Source organism: Mixophyes fleayi, chromosome 9, assembly GCF_038048845.1.
Source record: "Mixophyes fleayi isolate aMixFle1 chromosome 9, aMixFle1.hap1, whole genome shotgun sequence".
Lineage (NCBI taxonomy): Eukaryota > Metazoa > Chordata > Amphibia > Anura > Limnodynastidae > Mixophyes > Mixophyes fleayi.
Window position 1 is genome coordinate 101,599,666 of NC_134410.1, and position 18,913 is coordinate 101,618,578.

General features: G+C 38.4%; 1 protein-coding gene across 6 annotated transcripts in view; it reads left to right on the plus strand.

Moving 5' to 3' along the window:
* Positions 1–18,913, plus strand: part of DENND1A (DENN domain containing 1A) — a 525,768-nt gene that overhangs the window by 111,228 nt on the left and 395,627 nt on the right. For 4 of the 6 annotated variants that reach the window (XM_075184725.1, XM_075184728.1, XM_075184727.1 and 1 more), the window contains exon 4: positions 9,985–10,029. The exons of the other annotated variants lie outside the window; for them this stretch is intronic. In XM_075184725.1, the coding sequence (XP_075040826.1) occupies positions 9,985–10,029 (45 nt within the window). The remainder of the gene's footprint in view (positions 1–9,984; positions 10,030–18,913) is intronic. 6 annotated transcript variants of the gene reach the window in all.

Sequence of the window (18,913 nt, forward strand, 5' to 3'; positions counted from 1 at the left end):
TAAAAAACTATTTTCTCAGAAAGGGCTCATCCAATTGACGTGAAATTTGGTATACTGACATTATTTGACAAAAAAATTATAATAGTGAAGTCAGTTAACTTCCATCATCCCCCCTTCCCCTCGTGGGAGGGGTAGTAAAGGCTAAATTTACCAGTTGAGGGCTCAAACTCTTGACTGTGTGGGTATTTATTTACCAGAGCCTGTGTTTGGTCATGGACAATTGTATGTCACATTTTCACGAGTACGGAGAAGCAGTGATGTGAAAGTGCAGGTTATGAATACTGCCCTTCAAGGAAGACTGATTGAGCACAGCGATAAGGTGTTTAGCAGAAACGTTGTGTATCGAGAGGTTTTAGAACAGTAAGACGATGGAGATTAAGGATGTGGCGATGAAGATGAAGGATGAGGTGATGGAGAAGAATGATGAGGTGGTGACATGTGGACAAAACCACGTTAAAAAAGAGCGCTTACGTCGGGAAGTAACGCTCTTCCCCTGAGGAGGCCTGGCCTAGCCCCAAATGCATGACAAGAACCTTTTTAACACCTTAAGTAGCTTGATTTGACTAGAATGCATGAGTATCATGCACGGGTTAACTTGTATGCAATAAGAATCTATGTTCCTGAAAACCTTTTGTTTACTAAATATTTAGAAAAAATTAAAAACCTTAATTGCAATAAACCTTAATTATACAATTTAATCATGTAACAAAGAGTGTGATATAAAACATCAGATTTTTGAGTTGGTTTAACTGGCTAATAGAGATATAGGCTATTTTATTGTGTTTTGACTGCGATTTTCTCATATTGATACTTTAAAGAGAATCCCTCATCTACACAAAGTGAGGCCATTTTCTGGTCTGAACCAATATTTACCCTGTCCCCTGATATGTACCCTATCAATTCAATAGGAATTAGTGACATCAAGACATGAGGAACTTATGTGTTCTGACCAACATATCACTGCCTCTTTTATATGTGGGAGGGGGATATACTTTAAGGTGGTTTGGTCAATGGTCTAATCTTGGGCAAACATGTTGCGATATCGCATCTAATACTGACAGAATTGGGCCATAGTCACAGCGTATGTAGCCAAAAACGAACGCCGCGTCACATATTATTCAGATTTAAATTGATCCGATCAATATTAGACACGTTAGAAGATAACCACTAAAGGTCCTTATTTTCAGTCATTATCTCACCACTTTTAACAGGCTCCATCAATGCTGGAAGTAAACATGCTGCTGTTTCCTTTGTGGATCCCCAAATCAGAGACTGATCATGTCACTGGTCGCTTATGCCAAGTAGCAGGTTCAGTCTTTATATGGTCATTTTTATTTTAAAAACTTAGTTTTATCAAGATTTAAATAAATATAATAAATATTGTGACATGGGCACAATTAAGGTGATGCACACACAAACGCTTTTTACTTTGCTTTTATTGTCAGGATGGCAAAGTAAATTGACAACATATAGTTCCACTCTTTCTTGTGATTTGCTAGATAGAGACCAACTTCCTAGCCACCGGCCACTATTTGGCATCAGTCACAACTGAGCAATGAAACGGGCAGGTTTAAATAGTTTACATTCCTCCCACAGCCCTAATTTGATGGACAAATAACACTCTCACCTTGCCTTTAAAACGGAGTTTGTTGCAGGTGCTCTGTTTGATTACAGACACACCCTGTCAGGCTACTGCTTTCTGTGAAAAATGTTTTGTTTTTTGTAAACTTTAGAATATGTAAGTTAAATTGTACTATTTACTATCATTTTGTCGCACATATGTCCTCCACCTGTATCTCTTTAACATAGGGAACTACTGTATAAATGTGTAACTCTGTTTGCAGCCTTTTTCTGCACATTACCAGCTAAATACATGTCTCATCTTTTAGAAGTCTGTGGCAAGCACCTCCCTTTGTCACAAATATTTATTATAAGGGGAAGAAAAAAAAGAGGAAGGGGATGGTTAGGCAGGGGATATTCTCTTCAGTTCAGCAACTTAATAAACAGTACAATACATTGTATTTTTTCTTTTAAAGATTTTCAAACTGACAGAAAAGTATGTACATAATCAAATGAATTTCACCCATTATTGTATGTTAAACATAATGCAGTCCCCAGGGGTGCTTATATAACTAAACTGGTTGGCTAGCATGAAAACCAATGACAACAATGAAAACCACAGTGTTCTCCTAAATTGTGTTATAAAGCAAGATCCTTGAAATATTTAAAAATATTTCTGCAAATCGCATCACTCATCAATGTATTGGTGACAAATGCAAAATAACATCCCCTTCTGTAAGTGTTCTAAAAATAAAATTACAATTCCTCACTCACGGGCAGAATTGTCTTCCTCTCAAATCCATCCATACTTCCCATCTGTCCTCTGCTTTCGAATGAGCTTGATACTGAATCAGTTATCACAGGCAAATAAAATAAAAGGTAATTTGGGGATTATATCGCCAATAAAGTAGAAGAGGATAACGTTTTTGATATAAGAGGATAGAGAAGGGTTATCGTGTGGATTGAAGTAGGTGTAATGTCTTTAAGAGGAATGAGCTCTATGTAAAGGAATTTGGGGCTATGTGTATGACTTACTATTTATTAGTGGATACCATATAAAAATGTTTTAAAATTTGTATGTCTCCTAAACATTTGGGCAGGCTCCAAAACTCTAAATTAAGTGTTGAGCCCTTTAACAACATGTGCATTGTTCTACTGGTGGTTACAGATGATGATTATTTTTACTATAGCAGTCCGGTCAGAATGGCAGCTTTTTTTTATCATTTTGTTAGACAATTATATATGGCCATAAACTTCTTTGTTCCAGTTATTATATTATTTATATTTTTTCTATTCAAATCACACTGCTGTTAAGGTAGCATTGCACTGGATAGAGAGCAGTTGTTCACTAGACAAAATATAGCCTTTCTTTATGGGATTAAATGCGTTAAAGGTTTTTACCATGTCTTGGAATGTCGTTCTGAATGAGTACATTATAATCGTAAAAGCAGACCTGAGTTTTCTTTGATATAAAGGTAAATATAAATGTTTAACCTATTGATGTTTCAGAGCTTTTACCACCTAGGGCCACAGAACTGTTTATTGCCAGGTCCGCCTGTTGGTTTGGAATAATGTGTGATCTTGTTGTCTTTTAATGCGTAGAAACCGGTCATACTCAGCACCAGTGTTTCCTATGTCTGTACATCATACAAAGAGAGTGCCTAAGGTATGAAAGTAGACCAAATCTAAAAAGGGATATATAAGAAGGGATGGGAGGTAAAGTTTGAATGCTTGTGTTTTTGGCCATTGTAGCTGTGTTTCTGCCCTATGCCTGGTCCTTGTTTTATTCCATACATCCTTTTGTACCTTACAGTAAAAGAATCTGTCACAAATTATTGTGGCTCAGAGCTTTAGAAACAGAGAGCGAGAGAAAAAGAGAGAGCACAGGCTGACATCTGCGACTAGATAATAATGGGCAGCTGTTCCTGCTCCCCTCCAGCCACAAAGCCAGAGTCGCCTTCCTGAAGGAACAAGGAGTAAGAAGAAAGAGGAGTGATGAAAGAGAGATACAAATCCACGGAGCCTCAGACGTGTTACTGTTGGGCCAGTTGTCTGCGTGCTACCATAATCCATTTTGATCTTCCCTGTCTTAATTGCCTGCTAAAGACAAACGGCCAGTGAAACTTAGTCAGCCTCATCTTGTCTTCTCAGGCGAAAAATAAAATTATATATATTTGAGCGGCCTCTACAGAAGAAAGACTTTTTTGGATAGCCAGGCAAAGCGTTTATTAAAATATGTCTCCCTCATTATTTCAGCCCTCTCAGCTCCATCTGATCTCAGTGTTTCATGAAATATGTAATCGGAAATGTAAATAAGGGGTTTGATGCAAAAGTAACGCAGTAATGAGCAAGCCAATGTTGTGGCGGGGTCTTTATTGGAATTGCTGACATAATTCACATTTTGTTTTTCGATCTCCCCTGATTTTACCTTTGACACTATTTGAGCATGGCAGTGACATTGTTCGAGGCGTTTACTTCCTAGCAGCTTAACTAAAGACGCCAGTGTTAAAAGTTTCTTGCATTGCACAATCAATGTCCGTCTCTGCAAAGCATGAGCAGTTGTCGGCAGGGTCTTTTTTTGTTTGTTTTTTATACTAGAAACACAAATCTTTTAAAGTGAATTTTCATTTGTGAGCTACCTCTGCTACTTAGCCATATACCCCCAGCCCAACAAGACCTCCACAGTTCCTGCATTCGCCTGTGGCCCAGTTACGCTTCATATTGCAGAGAACACTATTAGGATTCTGCGTAACAGATTTGAAGATCATTTTTGAAGCCAATCCAATCCGCTGATGCAGAAAGTGCACACCTCTACCCTTGCTAGTTGAATGGGCTCGACAGATCCATTTTTTTCTTAGTGCTGTCTTAACCTTGCTAACTAGCAGCAGGTAATGTTGGCGGGCACGAAAGTGGAGTTAATAATTTCTATTTTTTTCTTCTTTTTACATGGTTTTCCCTCCAAATCTGTTTTATGCTGGCCAGTCTTATTACTTCTCATTGCAGCTCATTTCTCCAACTTAGTATTTTACCAAAGACATGGACAGGTTTACGTCATTGAGACTTGCATTGAAAAATAAAAACTGGGAAGTAAATGATCTTCAAGTCACAAGAACTGTAACCCACACACTGAGCACAAATTGCTGCAGACAATAAGTCCTATGACTTCATTGAAAAACTGACCAAAGTTGCCAGCTCTCCTGCGTCGCTAGCATCATCTTGTGGACCGTTATTAAATCTCTGAGAGACACTGGGTTTCCTGGGAGTCCACAATAAAATTTTTGAAGAAAGTGACACTCACTACACTCTTTCATTTGCCACTCTGAAACACAGCTCTAATAGCTTAGCTCATACATATGTATTTCACCCAAGAAAGTTCCAACATAACAATAAACACCAAGATTAAGGTTACCAATGATCTTTTAAACCTCAAAATGTACCATAAACACAAATGTATGCAGAATTAATGCAGGAATGATTTGTCACTCTGGGTGCACCTGTGCAGTGTATTACACGTTACCTAACTTTTTAATACCTTTTCATTGCATGATTAGTGCGAATTACAACATACTTCACTTACATTCTGAGTTGTCTTTTTCTTTTTTTAAAGTCTTTATTTTTGCAAGTGTCAACGGTCAACATCAGACAATGACGTAGTGAGTTATATGAGGCATATGAACAATGAGCTGTCTTTTTTTTCTTTTTTTTTTTTCTTTTCTTTCCATTGGCCTTGGATATTAATGTATTGCTTCCTTGTTGCATGAAGGACCAATTACAGACCCCCAAAAAATGATCAGGCACAGTCAGGACAGTAAGTGGACTTTGGAACATCACTTCATATGTTGCATTTATACTCTCTTAATGTTTTTTTTTTTTTATTTTTTTTTTTATAATCATTTACTTTGGTAGGTTTGCAGCTGCAAGTATGTTTTCCCATATAACATGACCCTGATTGGTGGAGAAACATCCTGTTGAAAGTATAGGCAGGTGCCTAATTGCCACAACCTCTGAAAACATAAAAGCAAAACTCTTGGTAGTCACTCACTAACTCAGGTTGCAGCCCACTCGTATAAAGAATAATCTCCACCCTTGAAACGCCTTTAGTATGTCATCCCACAAAATGGGATTCAGCAACCAACTCTTAGCATTATAAGTAGCAAACTTTTTCACCCCATTTTTGCCACCTTCTTCCAAACCATATGCTTCCTTGTATAAATTGCAATTGCACAAAAATTGATCTGGCATTTCACCAAATGACAATAGCGCTTCAGCAGAATGTTTTTCAGCTAATAGGGTACATAAATGTGATTGAGGGAATGCAGACACATAGCCTGCCATCATAAAAATATTGGCAGGCTAAATGCCGACACTTACATTATGCAGACAACTTTACAGTATCGTCAGTGTGATTGGCGGCATTGTCAGTACCGCCAATCACAATGTCGACATTAAAAGAGCAATGCCGCCGGCTCCGGCGTCTATACCCCTTACCCGGCGGCATTGTTCTTTTAATGTAGTGACAGTGGTGACAATGTCAATGCCGCCAATCACACTGACGACATTGTAAAATCGTCCGTGTCGGCAGGCTAAGTGCCGGCATTCCCTCACACTATTACGTACCCTACCCATTAAATGCACCTAGATGGTGCAAGATACTTCCTTTTGAGAGTACTAGTAGGTGTCTGATCACCGCAACCTCAAGATGTTTTGCCGGTCCAAAAAGTGGATTCTTGCTAAACCTGGAATGACCCCATAAATGTGCAGTCTCAACTCCTTGACATTTATTTGAATATCTGCACATATTCTCTGAACAGAAGAAGTAAAGTGTAACTCTCTGTAGTCGCAGTTACTATGTGGTAACCCATGCAGTATACGTACTAATAGGCTAAATTCATGGAGAAGACATTTGACCTCACAAGACAAAAATAAAAATGGCATTTGCTCTGGATGCCAGCATTTTTCTTAGTTCAAAATTACCTTTATTCCGTCTTTTATGTCTGTATACCTCTTAGTCACTATCGTTTTTATGCAGTAACCCATGTGCATATCTGTACCAATGGGCACAAATAGTAGTGTGACCTCACCAGAGAAGTATACATGGCATACTACCATGTCCTACTACAACGACTCTAAGTTATGACACTTTATTTCTAACAGGATCTAGCCTACATTTGTTACCTGTGAAATACTTCACCATAGGAAAGTGCCAGGAATAGACTTTTAATGACATTACAGAAAGTTTCTCAGCATAGAAACCTGCAATAAGAAAGGAATGAATAACATGCTGCACTATTCCCAAAGTAGGTAGAAAGATGTTTTCAATCCACAAGATCTCTAACCCACACTGAGCACAACTTTCTACGGCAACTAATGAAATACAGTCCAAAATTGCAGCTCTTGCATCGCTAGCATCATCTTGTGGCCCATCTCTGAATCAAGCTGTGCAACGGTTCCCTGTGAATCAACAATAAAAAATGTAAAGTAAGTGAGAGCAGCTTCATTCATGTACCAGGCTGAGACGTTATCTCTACTCCCAAGGCTAACGTGTACTAAACCATGAAAGTGTTCAGCTTTGTTAATGATCTTTCTATGTCCATGTTTAGAACAAACACTTGACAATGTTATGAGCTGTATCGTATTCTTCCAGGTTTATCTCCTTGTCACATCACTGTCACTTCATAGAGATGACAGGTGTATCCTTGTTGTCATCATGTGTCTTCCTCAAGGATTGTCAGAAGGTGGACTAGGAGGTGGCTTGAAAAATACCAAGTCAACAAATGATGTTAAAGGCCAGTGATTATTTCAAGCTGTTCAAATGGTGCATGTACAGTTCTCTGCATTATGTTTTACTTAGGAAAGTGAGCGAGCAGGGAAAATAATTAAATATCTGGTAGGTCTTAGCCACAGATTCAATCTATCCAATTGCCATTTTAGACCATAAAATTCTAGAACCCAGATTTTAGAAACCTTCAGTATGATTATTTGTTGACCTGACCGTTTTCTGTAACTCCCAGCTGGCTTATTTGCTATGGTTAATTATCCGTTCTAGATAAACTAGATAATTCTTTACCTGGACTGTCATATTCTGAATAACTCTATAACTCAGGATTTCACATAATCTGGAAAACTTTTCAAACAAATTCTCTTATACAGCATTCCATAGATCCCAGTGTCGGTGGATTAAAGCAGTGATTCTTCACTTTATTTTACTTATTTATTTTAGCTGGGACCTCAAGTGTCATTTGTATCCTTTGTGATCCCGGAAGAGAGGGTTTCCAATAGAATGTATTGTGCATCCGACACTCTGAGGACTCAGAAAACAGCTTGTGGGGCACAAACTGGGGTTCTTGGCTGGAGGTTGCATACTGGGTTAGAGACCTTCAGCCTGTGCTAGGTTTATTTGATGAGCAAAACTATGTGCTTCATTTCTCACTTAATATATGCACTTGATAATTGGTTTTCTAATTGTACTTTGGCTATTTTTAGAATAGGTGAGGATTACAGGATACACCTAATATATAGTGGCATCATCTGTTGTATCTTAACATCTTGCACTCACTTCTGTTTTCTGAAATTGTAGTGAGAATTTGATACATTGTACAGTGGGTTTCCAGAGCTGCTGGAGAAGCCAACACAAATTATATACCAAAATTGTAGAGCGAAAAAAAAATGTTTTGTTCCTTGTTAATATTTGTTTTTGTGGAATTAACATTAAGATTGACAACATCATTTTTACAGAGTTGGTAATACCAAAGATATTAGCAGTATACAATGATAATCTAGAAAGTTATATCTCCCCCCCCATAAATCTACTAATTCTTCTGATGCATTTCAGTGGGGTTAGGTACATTTTTGCGAAGCTGTAAACGCCGACAACAGGTACCACGACAGTTTAAAATTGACTGATGTAATTTCTGACTACATGTTAATAGCAACAGTTGTAAAATCTGACACATTGAAAAGCAAACTTGTTGAAATAGTGACATATCAGAATTAAGACAATCCCACATCCTGAAACGGACAATGACATCACTTGTAAGGGCTGATGTTATTAAAAGGGCAATGCAAGGACCCGCAGCTGTATGATGTTTTATAGGAAGGGTTGTACAGGCATCGGGTCCTCGCATTGCCCCTCTAATAACATCATCCCTTACAAGTGACGTCAGTGTCGGGATGTGGGATTGTCCTAATTCTGGTATTTCACTATTTCAGCAAGTCTACTTTTATGTATGTCAGAATTTTACACCTATTGCTATTAACATGTAGTCGGAAATTACATCAGTCTATTTTAAACTGTTGTCGTACCTGTTGTTGGTGTTTGCAGCTTTGGAACAATGACTACCACCGCTTCAGTGGCTGCATGTCTGACCTCTAACCTTCAAAAGGGATGCATTTCACCCTTCATTTTAGTAATAACATATAACAATAGAATTAATCAAAGAAAGAGTCCCCAGTCTGTAATAATATATCTGCATATATTTTATTGTAAGGTAATCCAGCATTACAAGCTATAGCAAACTAATCAATGTGACTTCTGGGTGGCTAGTTTTTCCACCAGCTTTTCAGTAAGGTGTAAGTCTGAAACGGGTATAACGCCGTTCAGCAGTTAGGTTTCCATCCGTCAACCTGTTGCGCTTGTTTTTAATGTGCCCTATAATTTGCATATAGTAGAAAGGAGCAGGGGGCCACAGGACAATGCTGGGAGGGCTGCCTGTTGCCCATCTCTAATTTAGCATCTCCGGGAAAAACAAGATTCTGTAAAACTTTATAAAGCACTCTCTATACAACATTGTACTAAAAACAGTACCACATCATCGTGAGTGACCTAGATTGTCCTGCAAAGAAAGTTAATTCACAGAATGTCTATAAGAACCAATAATATAATAATAATAGTCGGCAACTTTAAAGACAAGTGCAGTTAAAAAGATTGCGCATCGAGTACGTAATCCAAGGTACTTTAATGTACAGTAAAAGGGATAAGAAAGGAGCAATGGAAGGACCGCTGAAGAGTGAAAAAGAGCCAGATAAATGCAATACTAGACGGATGTTCAGGTTGTGCTCGTTCAAAGTTCTCTGAAGACTATCATAAGTTTTCTGGTGAAGACAGTGACAAAACTAAATTGTTTGCCTAGGATTATTCTACTTTGTCAGGGGAATGTTATGAGATACTGTTTATAGCATATTTGTCCTTTTTTAGGTTTATGTTGCTTTATGTCTAACCAGCAAGATTTGTTTTGTACTTGGTCTCCCTGACCCTGCTTAATTTACCTGTTGAATAGGACCTGTCTGAAAGGGCATTTTTATTATTATTCAAGAACAGGACAATTCAACAACATTGTTCTCTCAGGAGAGAACCCTAAAATGAATGTGCCCAGTATGCTAACTGGGTTGCGCTCCGTGACACTAATGTTGCCTCTCCTCCTGCAGATTGCAGCTGCTGGTGCCCAGAACCAACATGGAACATTGAGAAAGGTAATCTGCTGAGAGACACTGCCCCGCTCAGTAGTGATTGAAAAATTGCAGTTCAGTACTGACTCCTTACTGTGTTATTTACTGGTCCAAAATGCGAGGAACTGTGATGTGCAGAATGGGAGGTGGCGTAGGGAAGGCAGATTGCTTCCCATTTTTGCAATTGGCATACTAATTATTCTTATTTTGGAAGCCTCTCTTTGTGGAATGAAGAGGTTAGGAGTAAATGTTTTATATTTGTTCAGTATGTGTATTTTTTTTTTAATAGCTCATCAATCGGCTATCTTTGTATGTTCTGTGGGTCATTGCTGGTTTGGATATAATGATCATTGTTTGGATTGATGGTTACTATTAGTATGGAGTGCAGTTAATGGATAATTAAAGGTATGACTGCTTTTTGCATAGACACACCCACTTCTTAACCTCCCCAATATTGTGGGAACGTTACATTGCAGTCATAATATCTGTGCCTAAATAACGGAGATCAAATTTCTTGCAGTTGGGTAATAAATCATGTCTTTAAGTCTTCCCACAATTCTTGGTGCAAGTTATATCCAGGCTGCTGTTATCATTTCAAAGTAACTAGATTCATGTTTTATGAACTAAATGGGAACACATGTATAGTGTGTTACCTGGTTTCTATGCATATTGGTTTAAATACAGGAGTTGATATTTAAAGTTTATAAAAGTGCACACACCTCTCTAAAAAAGAAAAATACAGGTTCATTGTTGCCTAAACTAAGCCGATCGGCAAATGGTTAAAAGGACAAAATGTACATTACTGTGGTCTTTCACTAAAGCCAATGTATATGAATTCTCCACTTTTACACAGCAATGAATGAAATAAGTTTTTATTGTGATTTAGTTTTTTAAATTGTTATTAAATCATTCTATTTCTACATGCTAATAAAGCAAACACAGACAGCTAAAGATCCATGTCAAGTGTTAAACATTGACTTAAATGGCTATTAACTAGTACACTGGATCCATTGCTAATCCTGTGGCCTGTATTATGGTGGAGTTGCAGAATACATTTTTTTCCTACCAGGAAACAGTACAGTTTTTGTTATTTTACAATGCTGCAATATTTTAATGTATGGGCGTTACCTAGATAGTGCCAGCTTTTATAAAAGCTGCAAGCAGTATTTAGGGCCAGCAGGGAAACAGCCGAAGCAAAAAGTGCTTGATAAATGACTGTTGCCTGCATCAACCACACAAAGATTAAACAAAGGCTTAAATGTTGTGTACAGCTTTTCAAGCAGCAGCATTTTTTACTGCAATGTGTCCTAGGCAAAGATTACTTAATTTGCAGGTAGTATTTTTTTTTCTCTTTTTTTTAATAAAACTGTTCATTTACTTTTCTTTGACATCTGCTAGTACTTTCTTAATTACCGGTACATTAAATTTTTAACATTGTTGACTGCCACTAAAAAAAAAAAAAAAAAAGTGTAGCGATCAGTTAAAATGTTGACATTAATAAACAAAATGTAGCTCCTCTAGTGTTTTGGACCTAGAATAGGTTGGTTTACAAATAATGTTTCCCTCTGCACACTGGATTGTTTGCAGTATCATTAACCAATACACATTTTAGACTATTGTTAGTAAAAACATTGGCACCCAAACTGTACGCCAATTTTCTCAACATTATAAATGTAATCTACTTTGTTGTCTATTGTTCTAAAAATGTTGTAATGTTTAAGCATGCTACGATTTATAATCAGAAACAAAACATATTGTAATAAATTTCATGCTATAAAATGTGCTGTATATTAGTATGGGATACAGACATCGGCTCATAAAATATCAAAATCTGTTGTAAATAAAGCAGAGAGTTTGTTGAAGAATTGCTTAATTCATTAATTCTCTGTAAGAGTCTGTGTCTTGATTGTGCTGGATATGAAGGGACATCATTGTGAAGCCCTTTTTTTATTAACTTGTGCAGAACAGAATCCTTATTTTAGCATTAAAACTTCCAAGCTTTCTCTTTAGCAGCCTTTAATTTCTTACTTATGTATGTGACATAGCCTGTGGCATCGATGGCTCCTGTGAATCTGCCGTCCTTTTGGGATGAAAGAGTCAGGCAGCTGGAAACTCAGCAGATACATCTAGCTGTCTACCTAGAGTAGGCCTTGATTTCAAGTTTATCTAAACAAGCTCCACTAATCCCAACTATCTAGGGGGATGCACTGTCAAAACAAGCAGCATGGCCCTAAGGCAAACCACAATCATACAGAAATCAAGGCAGGGACTTCCAAAGCAGCAGACTGGAGAGGCCCTACACCTCCCCCTAAAGAAGGGGACGAGAGGTGGAATTTGCATAATGCCTTTTCATGGGGAACTTTTGGATGGCTGACAGCAGTCCAGCTTATAGGTCTGCAGCCACAATACGCAGTGTGTAGGGAAGCTCTTGAATGACCTAACCATATTGTATGCACGCCACAAAAAAGCTTAAGCACATCCAAGGAGAGGGGGTGAATGGGACCCCGGCATTGTTTGACATCTGCTCTACCTCTCGTTAGTTTTGTTCTGCTCTATTCTGTGTGGACTTTTGAGAAATCTAAGACCAGCTAACATGAATCCTATAATCTTCCTTCTGAATATTTATGCAGCCTCTAAGCTGTCCCTCTCCATCTTCTACTTTCTCTGTCTCTCTCACTCACCCCCTCCTCCTTCATTCAAATGAGGACACAGTTTGAAAAAAGCTAAATAAATGTTTGTTTGTGAGTGTTTGTAAAAGATTTGCATAAATTTGTCCATCCTTCTGCAATGATCAGTCTTTTCCTTTACCAGATCTGATTTACTTTTTATTGGCTTGATGAAAGGCTGTTATGTACTCGCTGAAGTTTTTTTTTTATCCCGTTTTTTTTCTTTCTTCAAAGCTGTCAAAGAACTAGGGACCTTTGAAACCTGTCAATTTAAAAGCGGTGACACAAGGGTAAATGGGAAAATATGAATTTATGTTCTAGCTGATCCCACAATAACTTAATTAAAAATCTGTTTAACATATGGACTACTTGTAAAGAATTTTATGTTTTACACTAGGTAAACATCATTTTAACATCGATTGAGGCTCTGTAGCTCCTATGTTGTAATTCATTATGATACCAAGCAATTACACGGGGACTAGGCTGTTACCATATGTTTGCATATGAACACATTTTTTAATTGTTGCTTTTAAAATTATCCAAACAAATGACTTCCTGGGACATTTCACTATCTGTGACTAGTGGCAGTTGCGCTTGAGAAATGTGTTTCTATAATCCAGCTCAGGTTGATCTATTTGAGTGCAAGTGAACACTTGTAGTGCCAGTTTCCACTTTATATAATTTATCAGGCAACATTTACAATTTGCAAGTAATAGTTTGTGGCCATAAAATGTTTTGGTTAACTATTTGGAGACAAGGCAAAGAATTTATGCTAAAATTATGGAAATTAGCGAAGACTGAAAAATGTTGACTTGATGAATACATGGTGGTTTCTCTCTATCCAGATTTAAACTTAATTGGACAAATGCCATCACTACTACCAAACCTCTTTCCTCCAGTTGCAGCATAAATCAACCAGGTCACCTGCAACGCTCTGGTTGAGAAAAGTTTGTTAGACAAATCATTGTATTACGTCTAAGATGCCTTTCTACTCAAAGTAAAACATTTAAAACACAAGTTTTGTTAATTCTGTCATTTTAGTTTGCACCTCTATGCCCTTTATTACTAAAGAGTTTCTCTGTGTTCTTCTTTTACGACTTATGTAACAAAAAAGTGCTCAAATCTGTACATTTATCCAATAAGTTTTCTAACCAATAATTTGTACACTAATAAATAAAAGCATGTTCACATGTCCTGCATCTATCCCCCTACTTATTCACCTTTGAGTTTTATTAGCTCTTTTATACCCTGCCTAGCCCTATGTAGTAATGACCATCTTCCGCTTTACTGTATTACAAACTCCTTCTCTGATCTCACCAATTTTATCACAATTAAGTTTGCAGTTTGTAAAGATAGGAGGGAATGAGTTTCAAGGACCAGCCCAGCCTGTGTGCCCATGCATTTCTGAAGTCAGAAGGCTGTGGCAAACACGAGGTATAAGACTAGCTCACAAGTGGAGTCCATTCTCTCCTGGCCCCATTGTAAAATGATGATAACCTCAAAAAATTAAATACTGAATGTGACCTATACGCTCCCAGAATCTCCCCAAGTTTATTAGAGCCAATCCTACTTATACCACTCACATTAGCCCACAACCAGGGCCAGTGCTGGCATGTCTGGTGTCCTCCTGCAAATAATAATTTCCCCTCCCTCCTGCTTTTATAAATTATTTGTTCATTCACTAATGCTTTTTCTTTTACTACAAATCATATAATAAACTTTAATATAAAAAGAGTAATTCAGGTAGATACATTAAACAGCAAACATGAATTGCGATATGAATAATATAAATGAAGAATATGTATTCTATGTAATTAAATTTTACATTTTTGGCAAATTAGTTTGGTTGTGCCCCTTCTATCACACTGTGCCCCATTCTTCATCACACTGTACCCCCCCATTCAACATCATGTGCCCCCTTATAATCTAACTGTGCACCCTTCAACATCACACTGCCCCTCCATCAAGCTTTTGCTCCTCCATCACTGTTTCCCCTTTATCACACTGTGCCATGGTGTTATCTTTATCTCACTGCCCTTTCATCATCACACTGTGCCCCTTCAACATCACACTGTGGCCTTCATCATGACTTTGCTTCTCCATCACTGCTTCATCAGTTTCACACTGTGCCATGATGCCATCTTTATCACATTGCCCCTTTTCATCACTCTGTGCCCCTCTGTTCCTTTACTTACCTTTCTATGGCTTTCTTTCTTCCCTTTTCTTGTCTTCAGGCTTGTTGCTCATCTCTGCGCCGCTCCTAACTGAAATTAGTGCGACAGTGTGCACGGAGCGGGGAGGAAGAGTGGGGCTGCTACATAGAGGGTTTTATTTTTTTGCTACCTGACAAGTGGGGATGACTGGCGTAGGGGAGCACCTCTCAGGCTTGGTGCCCGCAAGTCTAGCTTACCATGTAATGCTGGCCCTTACAACTATCCTAATTTCCACTCTGAGTCATACTTGCTCTTCCAGCTGTGCAGTTTTCCCACTAATTTGTGAGCTCTCACAAGCATTGTACATTTCGTCCTTTTGTGATATCACCAGCTCTTTTGGTCTCCAATACCACATCAATGCTGATGACATACAGAGCTACCTCTCTTCCCCTAATCTCTAATACCTCTTTTGTCCCCAGTGGTCTTTTTGCTATTTATTCTTGGATGTCCTAGCACTTCCTTAAACTCAGTATGACGAAAGCTGAACTCATTGTTTTCTCACCCTCCCAAGTTCCCTCCCCTTCCTTCATATCCATTGACAATATTACGCTTTCCCTCTGTCCTGCAAGTCTGCTGTTTAGGAGTTATTGACTCATCCCGCTCTTTCACCCTCCCACATTCAATCCATCTCCCAATCATGCTGCTTCCACCATTGAAACATCTCCAGAGTCAAACCTGTTCTCACCCCTTATGCAGCGAAGACCTTCATTCTCTTACTTGTCATAGCTTGCTTGGACTACTGCAACCTCCTCCTCTCTGGCCTTCCTTTCCCCTAACACTTCCCAATCCAAACCATCCTCAATTCCACTGGTGTAATTTTTCTTTCCCGTCCCTCCACCATTCGCTACACTGGCTCCCCCTCCTTTACAGAGTCCAGTTTAAACTCCTTACCTTCACCTATAAAGCCCTTACCCAGTCTCCTCCCCCTTATACCATCAACCTTATCTCACACCACGCCCCCCTCTGCTCTCATTGTTCTTCTATTAGCCATCTCCTCTGCTCCTCACTCATTACATCCCCATCTGCCTTCAAGACTTCTCCAGTGCTGCCCCCAACTCACTCCCTCACCCTATTTGGTTTTCCATGTCTCTTGAAGGCTTCAAATGGGTTCTCATCACCTATTTCTTTATCAAAGCCTACCAGCTCTCCTCCTAACTCAGTCTTACTGCATCCTTCACACTGACTTACACCTCTGTGTCACCCCCCTTTGGCTACCCCCCTCTATGTTGTGTGCTCTCATGAGCAGTGTCCCCTTACTTTGTGTCCTTTTCCTCTTATTCCTCATTATGTCTACATACCTATGTCTTAACTCCTTTCTGCTATCAACATCTCTGCTCCTGGTTGCTGACTCTATTTTTTCTTGGTACAGGCTCAGATTGCTACCTATTCTGCTCCCACTGCTTTTCTCAAGTTTTATATGGAGATAATATACCCCGCTTTGCTCTCATTGCTGCTGGAGCGGTAACTCATTGCCGTATTTTGCATGTTTGTATTTTATTGTACTGTTTTGCATATATTATAGTGTCCTATAATGCTATGTACTTTTTTCACTATTTTCTTTGTATGGTCCTGTTGACCCTTTGCAGTGCCTAAAAGATAATAATAAATATAAATATAATTAAAAGGTGATGATAAAAATAATAATAATGGGAGAACCTCCATATACTAAACAAGCTAAATCAGGTACGGTAGCACCCCTTCCCTAAATTCTTCAAGCAGTCCCAGTGCTATACAGCTTGAGCTTGTTCCCTCTAAAACATGGGAACCGCATGTGTGTGGCCCCACATCTATAGTGAAAACCATCCCCAGGCTAAACAGCCTAAGCTGGTTCCAACTGTTAACAGGGAATCATGCTGTATGGGATCCCTCTGTCTTAGTGGGATTCCAGCTGAAAAACCCTGGGGCTCTTCTCAGTACCCCTGTGCTCTGGGCACCTTGGTAATGAGGAATATTGTGTTCCCAAGAATGACAACTTTATTGGTAAAGGCTCCATAAACCTCTAACATTGCATTACAATGAGATTGTAATGAAATGTAAAGAAATCACAGAGACCATTGCTAAATAAACCTTATGGAAATAAAAACTCTTCTCCACTTTCATTCACCAATTCAATTTAAAAAAAAAAATGTTTATTTATTTTCCAAATAGATTTCCTTCTTGTAATCCAATATGAATTATGTAATCTTTGGAAAATGTCCCTAATTTTTAATCCAATGTAAAATACTGTTTTATTTGTAATCTGTGGGAATTCCTCTTGTGATTCATAAGAATTTTTTTTTTTTTTTTTTAAAACTACTACAGTTTGTTTCTATGAGCCCCACTGCAGAATGACTGTGATCTGAAATTACCAGGTCTCCCCCTAACCATTCAGCCATTCACAAGTGTTTTCCCATGCTAGCCACAATATGATTGATTGTCATTAAGGGGAGTCCCATGGATTCCCTGCTTTAATCACACATTAATAGATATTATGGAATCTCTGTTGGTGTGTGGAAAAAACCCCAAACAATACTGTGGAACACCGTACATGTCAATGGACCTTTATAATTTCAATGGGGTATTAATGGGGTATTAATTTCAGTGTAGTTTCTACATGTAGTACACATCTTTATGGAAATGAATAGTAAATATGCAGCACAACATTGGTGTAACCCAGTGTTTGCTAACCTGTAACACTCCAGGTGTTGTGAAACTACAAGTCCCAGCATGCTTTGCCAATATATAGCAGGTTATTGCTGGAAGGGTATACTGGGACTTGTAGTTTCAGAACACCTGGAGTGTCACAGGTTAGCCAACAGAATGTACTGCCATAGATAGGAATGGACATTTTCAGTGACATGCTCTGAAATGGAGCATGCATTGTCCGAAAACCGCCATAACGCAAAAGTGCACAGATGAAAGTAATGATGCCTATGGTTATGGGAACAAAATATAATGGTTTTATTTTTATGTGTTTGCATGATTTGATGAACATGCAGTCATTAATTACCAGTATACTGTGGAATTCCTCAGTCTTCTACCAGACCTGGTCAGCAGGGATACAGTTTAATAACATTCTTTTACAAACCTTATATGCCAATCCAAGTTCACTGAGTGCTTGTATCTCTGATAACATTTGCTTGCAGTGGACCTTGCTGAGAGGACACTCCCTCCTCCTCCCCCCCCCCCCAACCTTCTCACTGCTTTCGCACCCTATTACCACCCCTCCACCATGCAAGTCCCACCACTTCACCTTCCACACACCAAGGTAGACATCAGAGTACCCCTCTCACCCATCTGAACTGTGCATCAGAGTTTTTTCTGTGACTAATGTACATTATTCATGCATTGTTTTATCTTGTGGAATATATGCCATGCCTGTGTCCAACCTGTAAACTGTTACTTTGATGTGCTTCAATTGGATTTCTGACAGGAAGTCTGTTGTGTGTCGGAAAATATCTCTCTCCATGATCTCATATCTATTTCTAATACCCTGTTGTGCTAAGCTCTTGACACATATATATTCAGTGTACAGTATTTGTGCGTGTTATTAGAATCTCTGATATAAGCCTTTTACACCATTGTAACAGATAAGGGTTAAACAAATGTAAAAATGTGTTTTATAAATAATATCTGAAATGTTTCTAAACTCTGTCACTTTGCAATTCATTTTCTCTTTGAGACTAACGCTGCTGATGTCCACTTACACTGGATTATCTTAAATATAAGAAATTCCATTCATTCATTTCAAACTGTCCTAGTTGCTGGGGTTAATGATAGACTGGCCAAGATGAAGTACTTTATAACACACAGAGAACAAATCAATGAGGATTTCGGCCAGACAAGCAGGAAAAACCCCACGGGGAATACTGTGACTGTGAGCTTATTTTAATTTTTATTTATTTATTCGACACAAAGTGTAGACACTTCCCTAGTGGCTCATTGTGGGAGCTAATGTTATCACATCCTAAATCAGATTCTGTCTATTTAAAGCACCAGGTACTCAAAAAATAGAACAAATAAATTATATATATATATATATATATATAT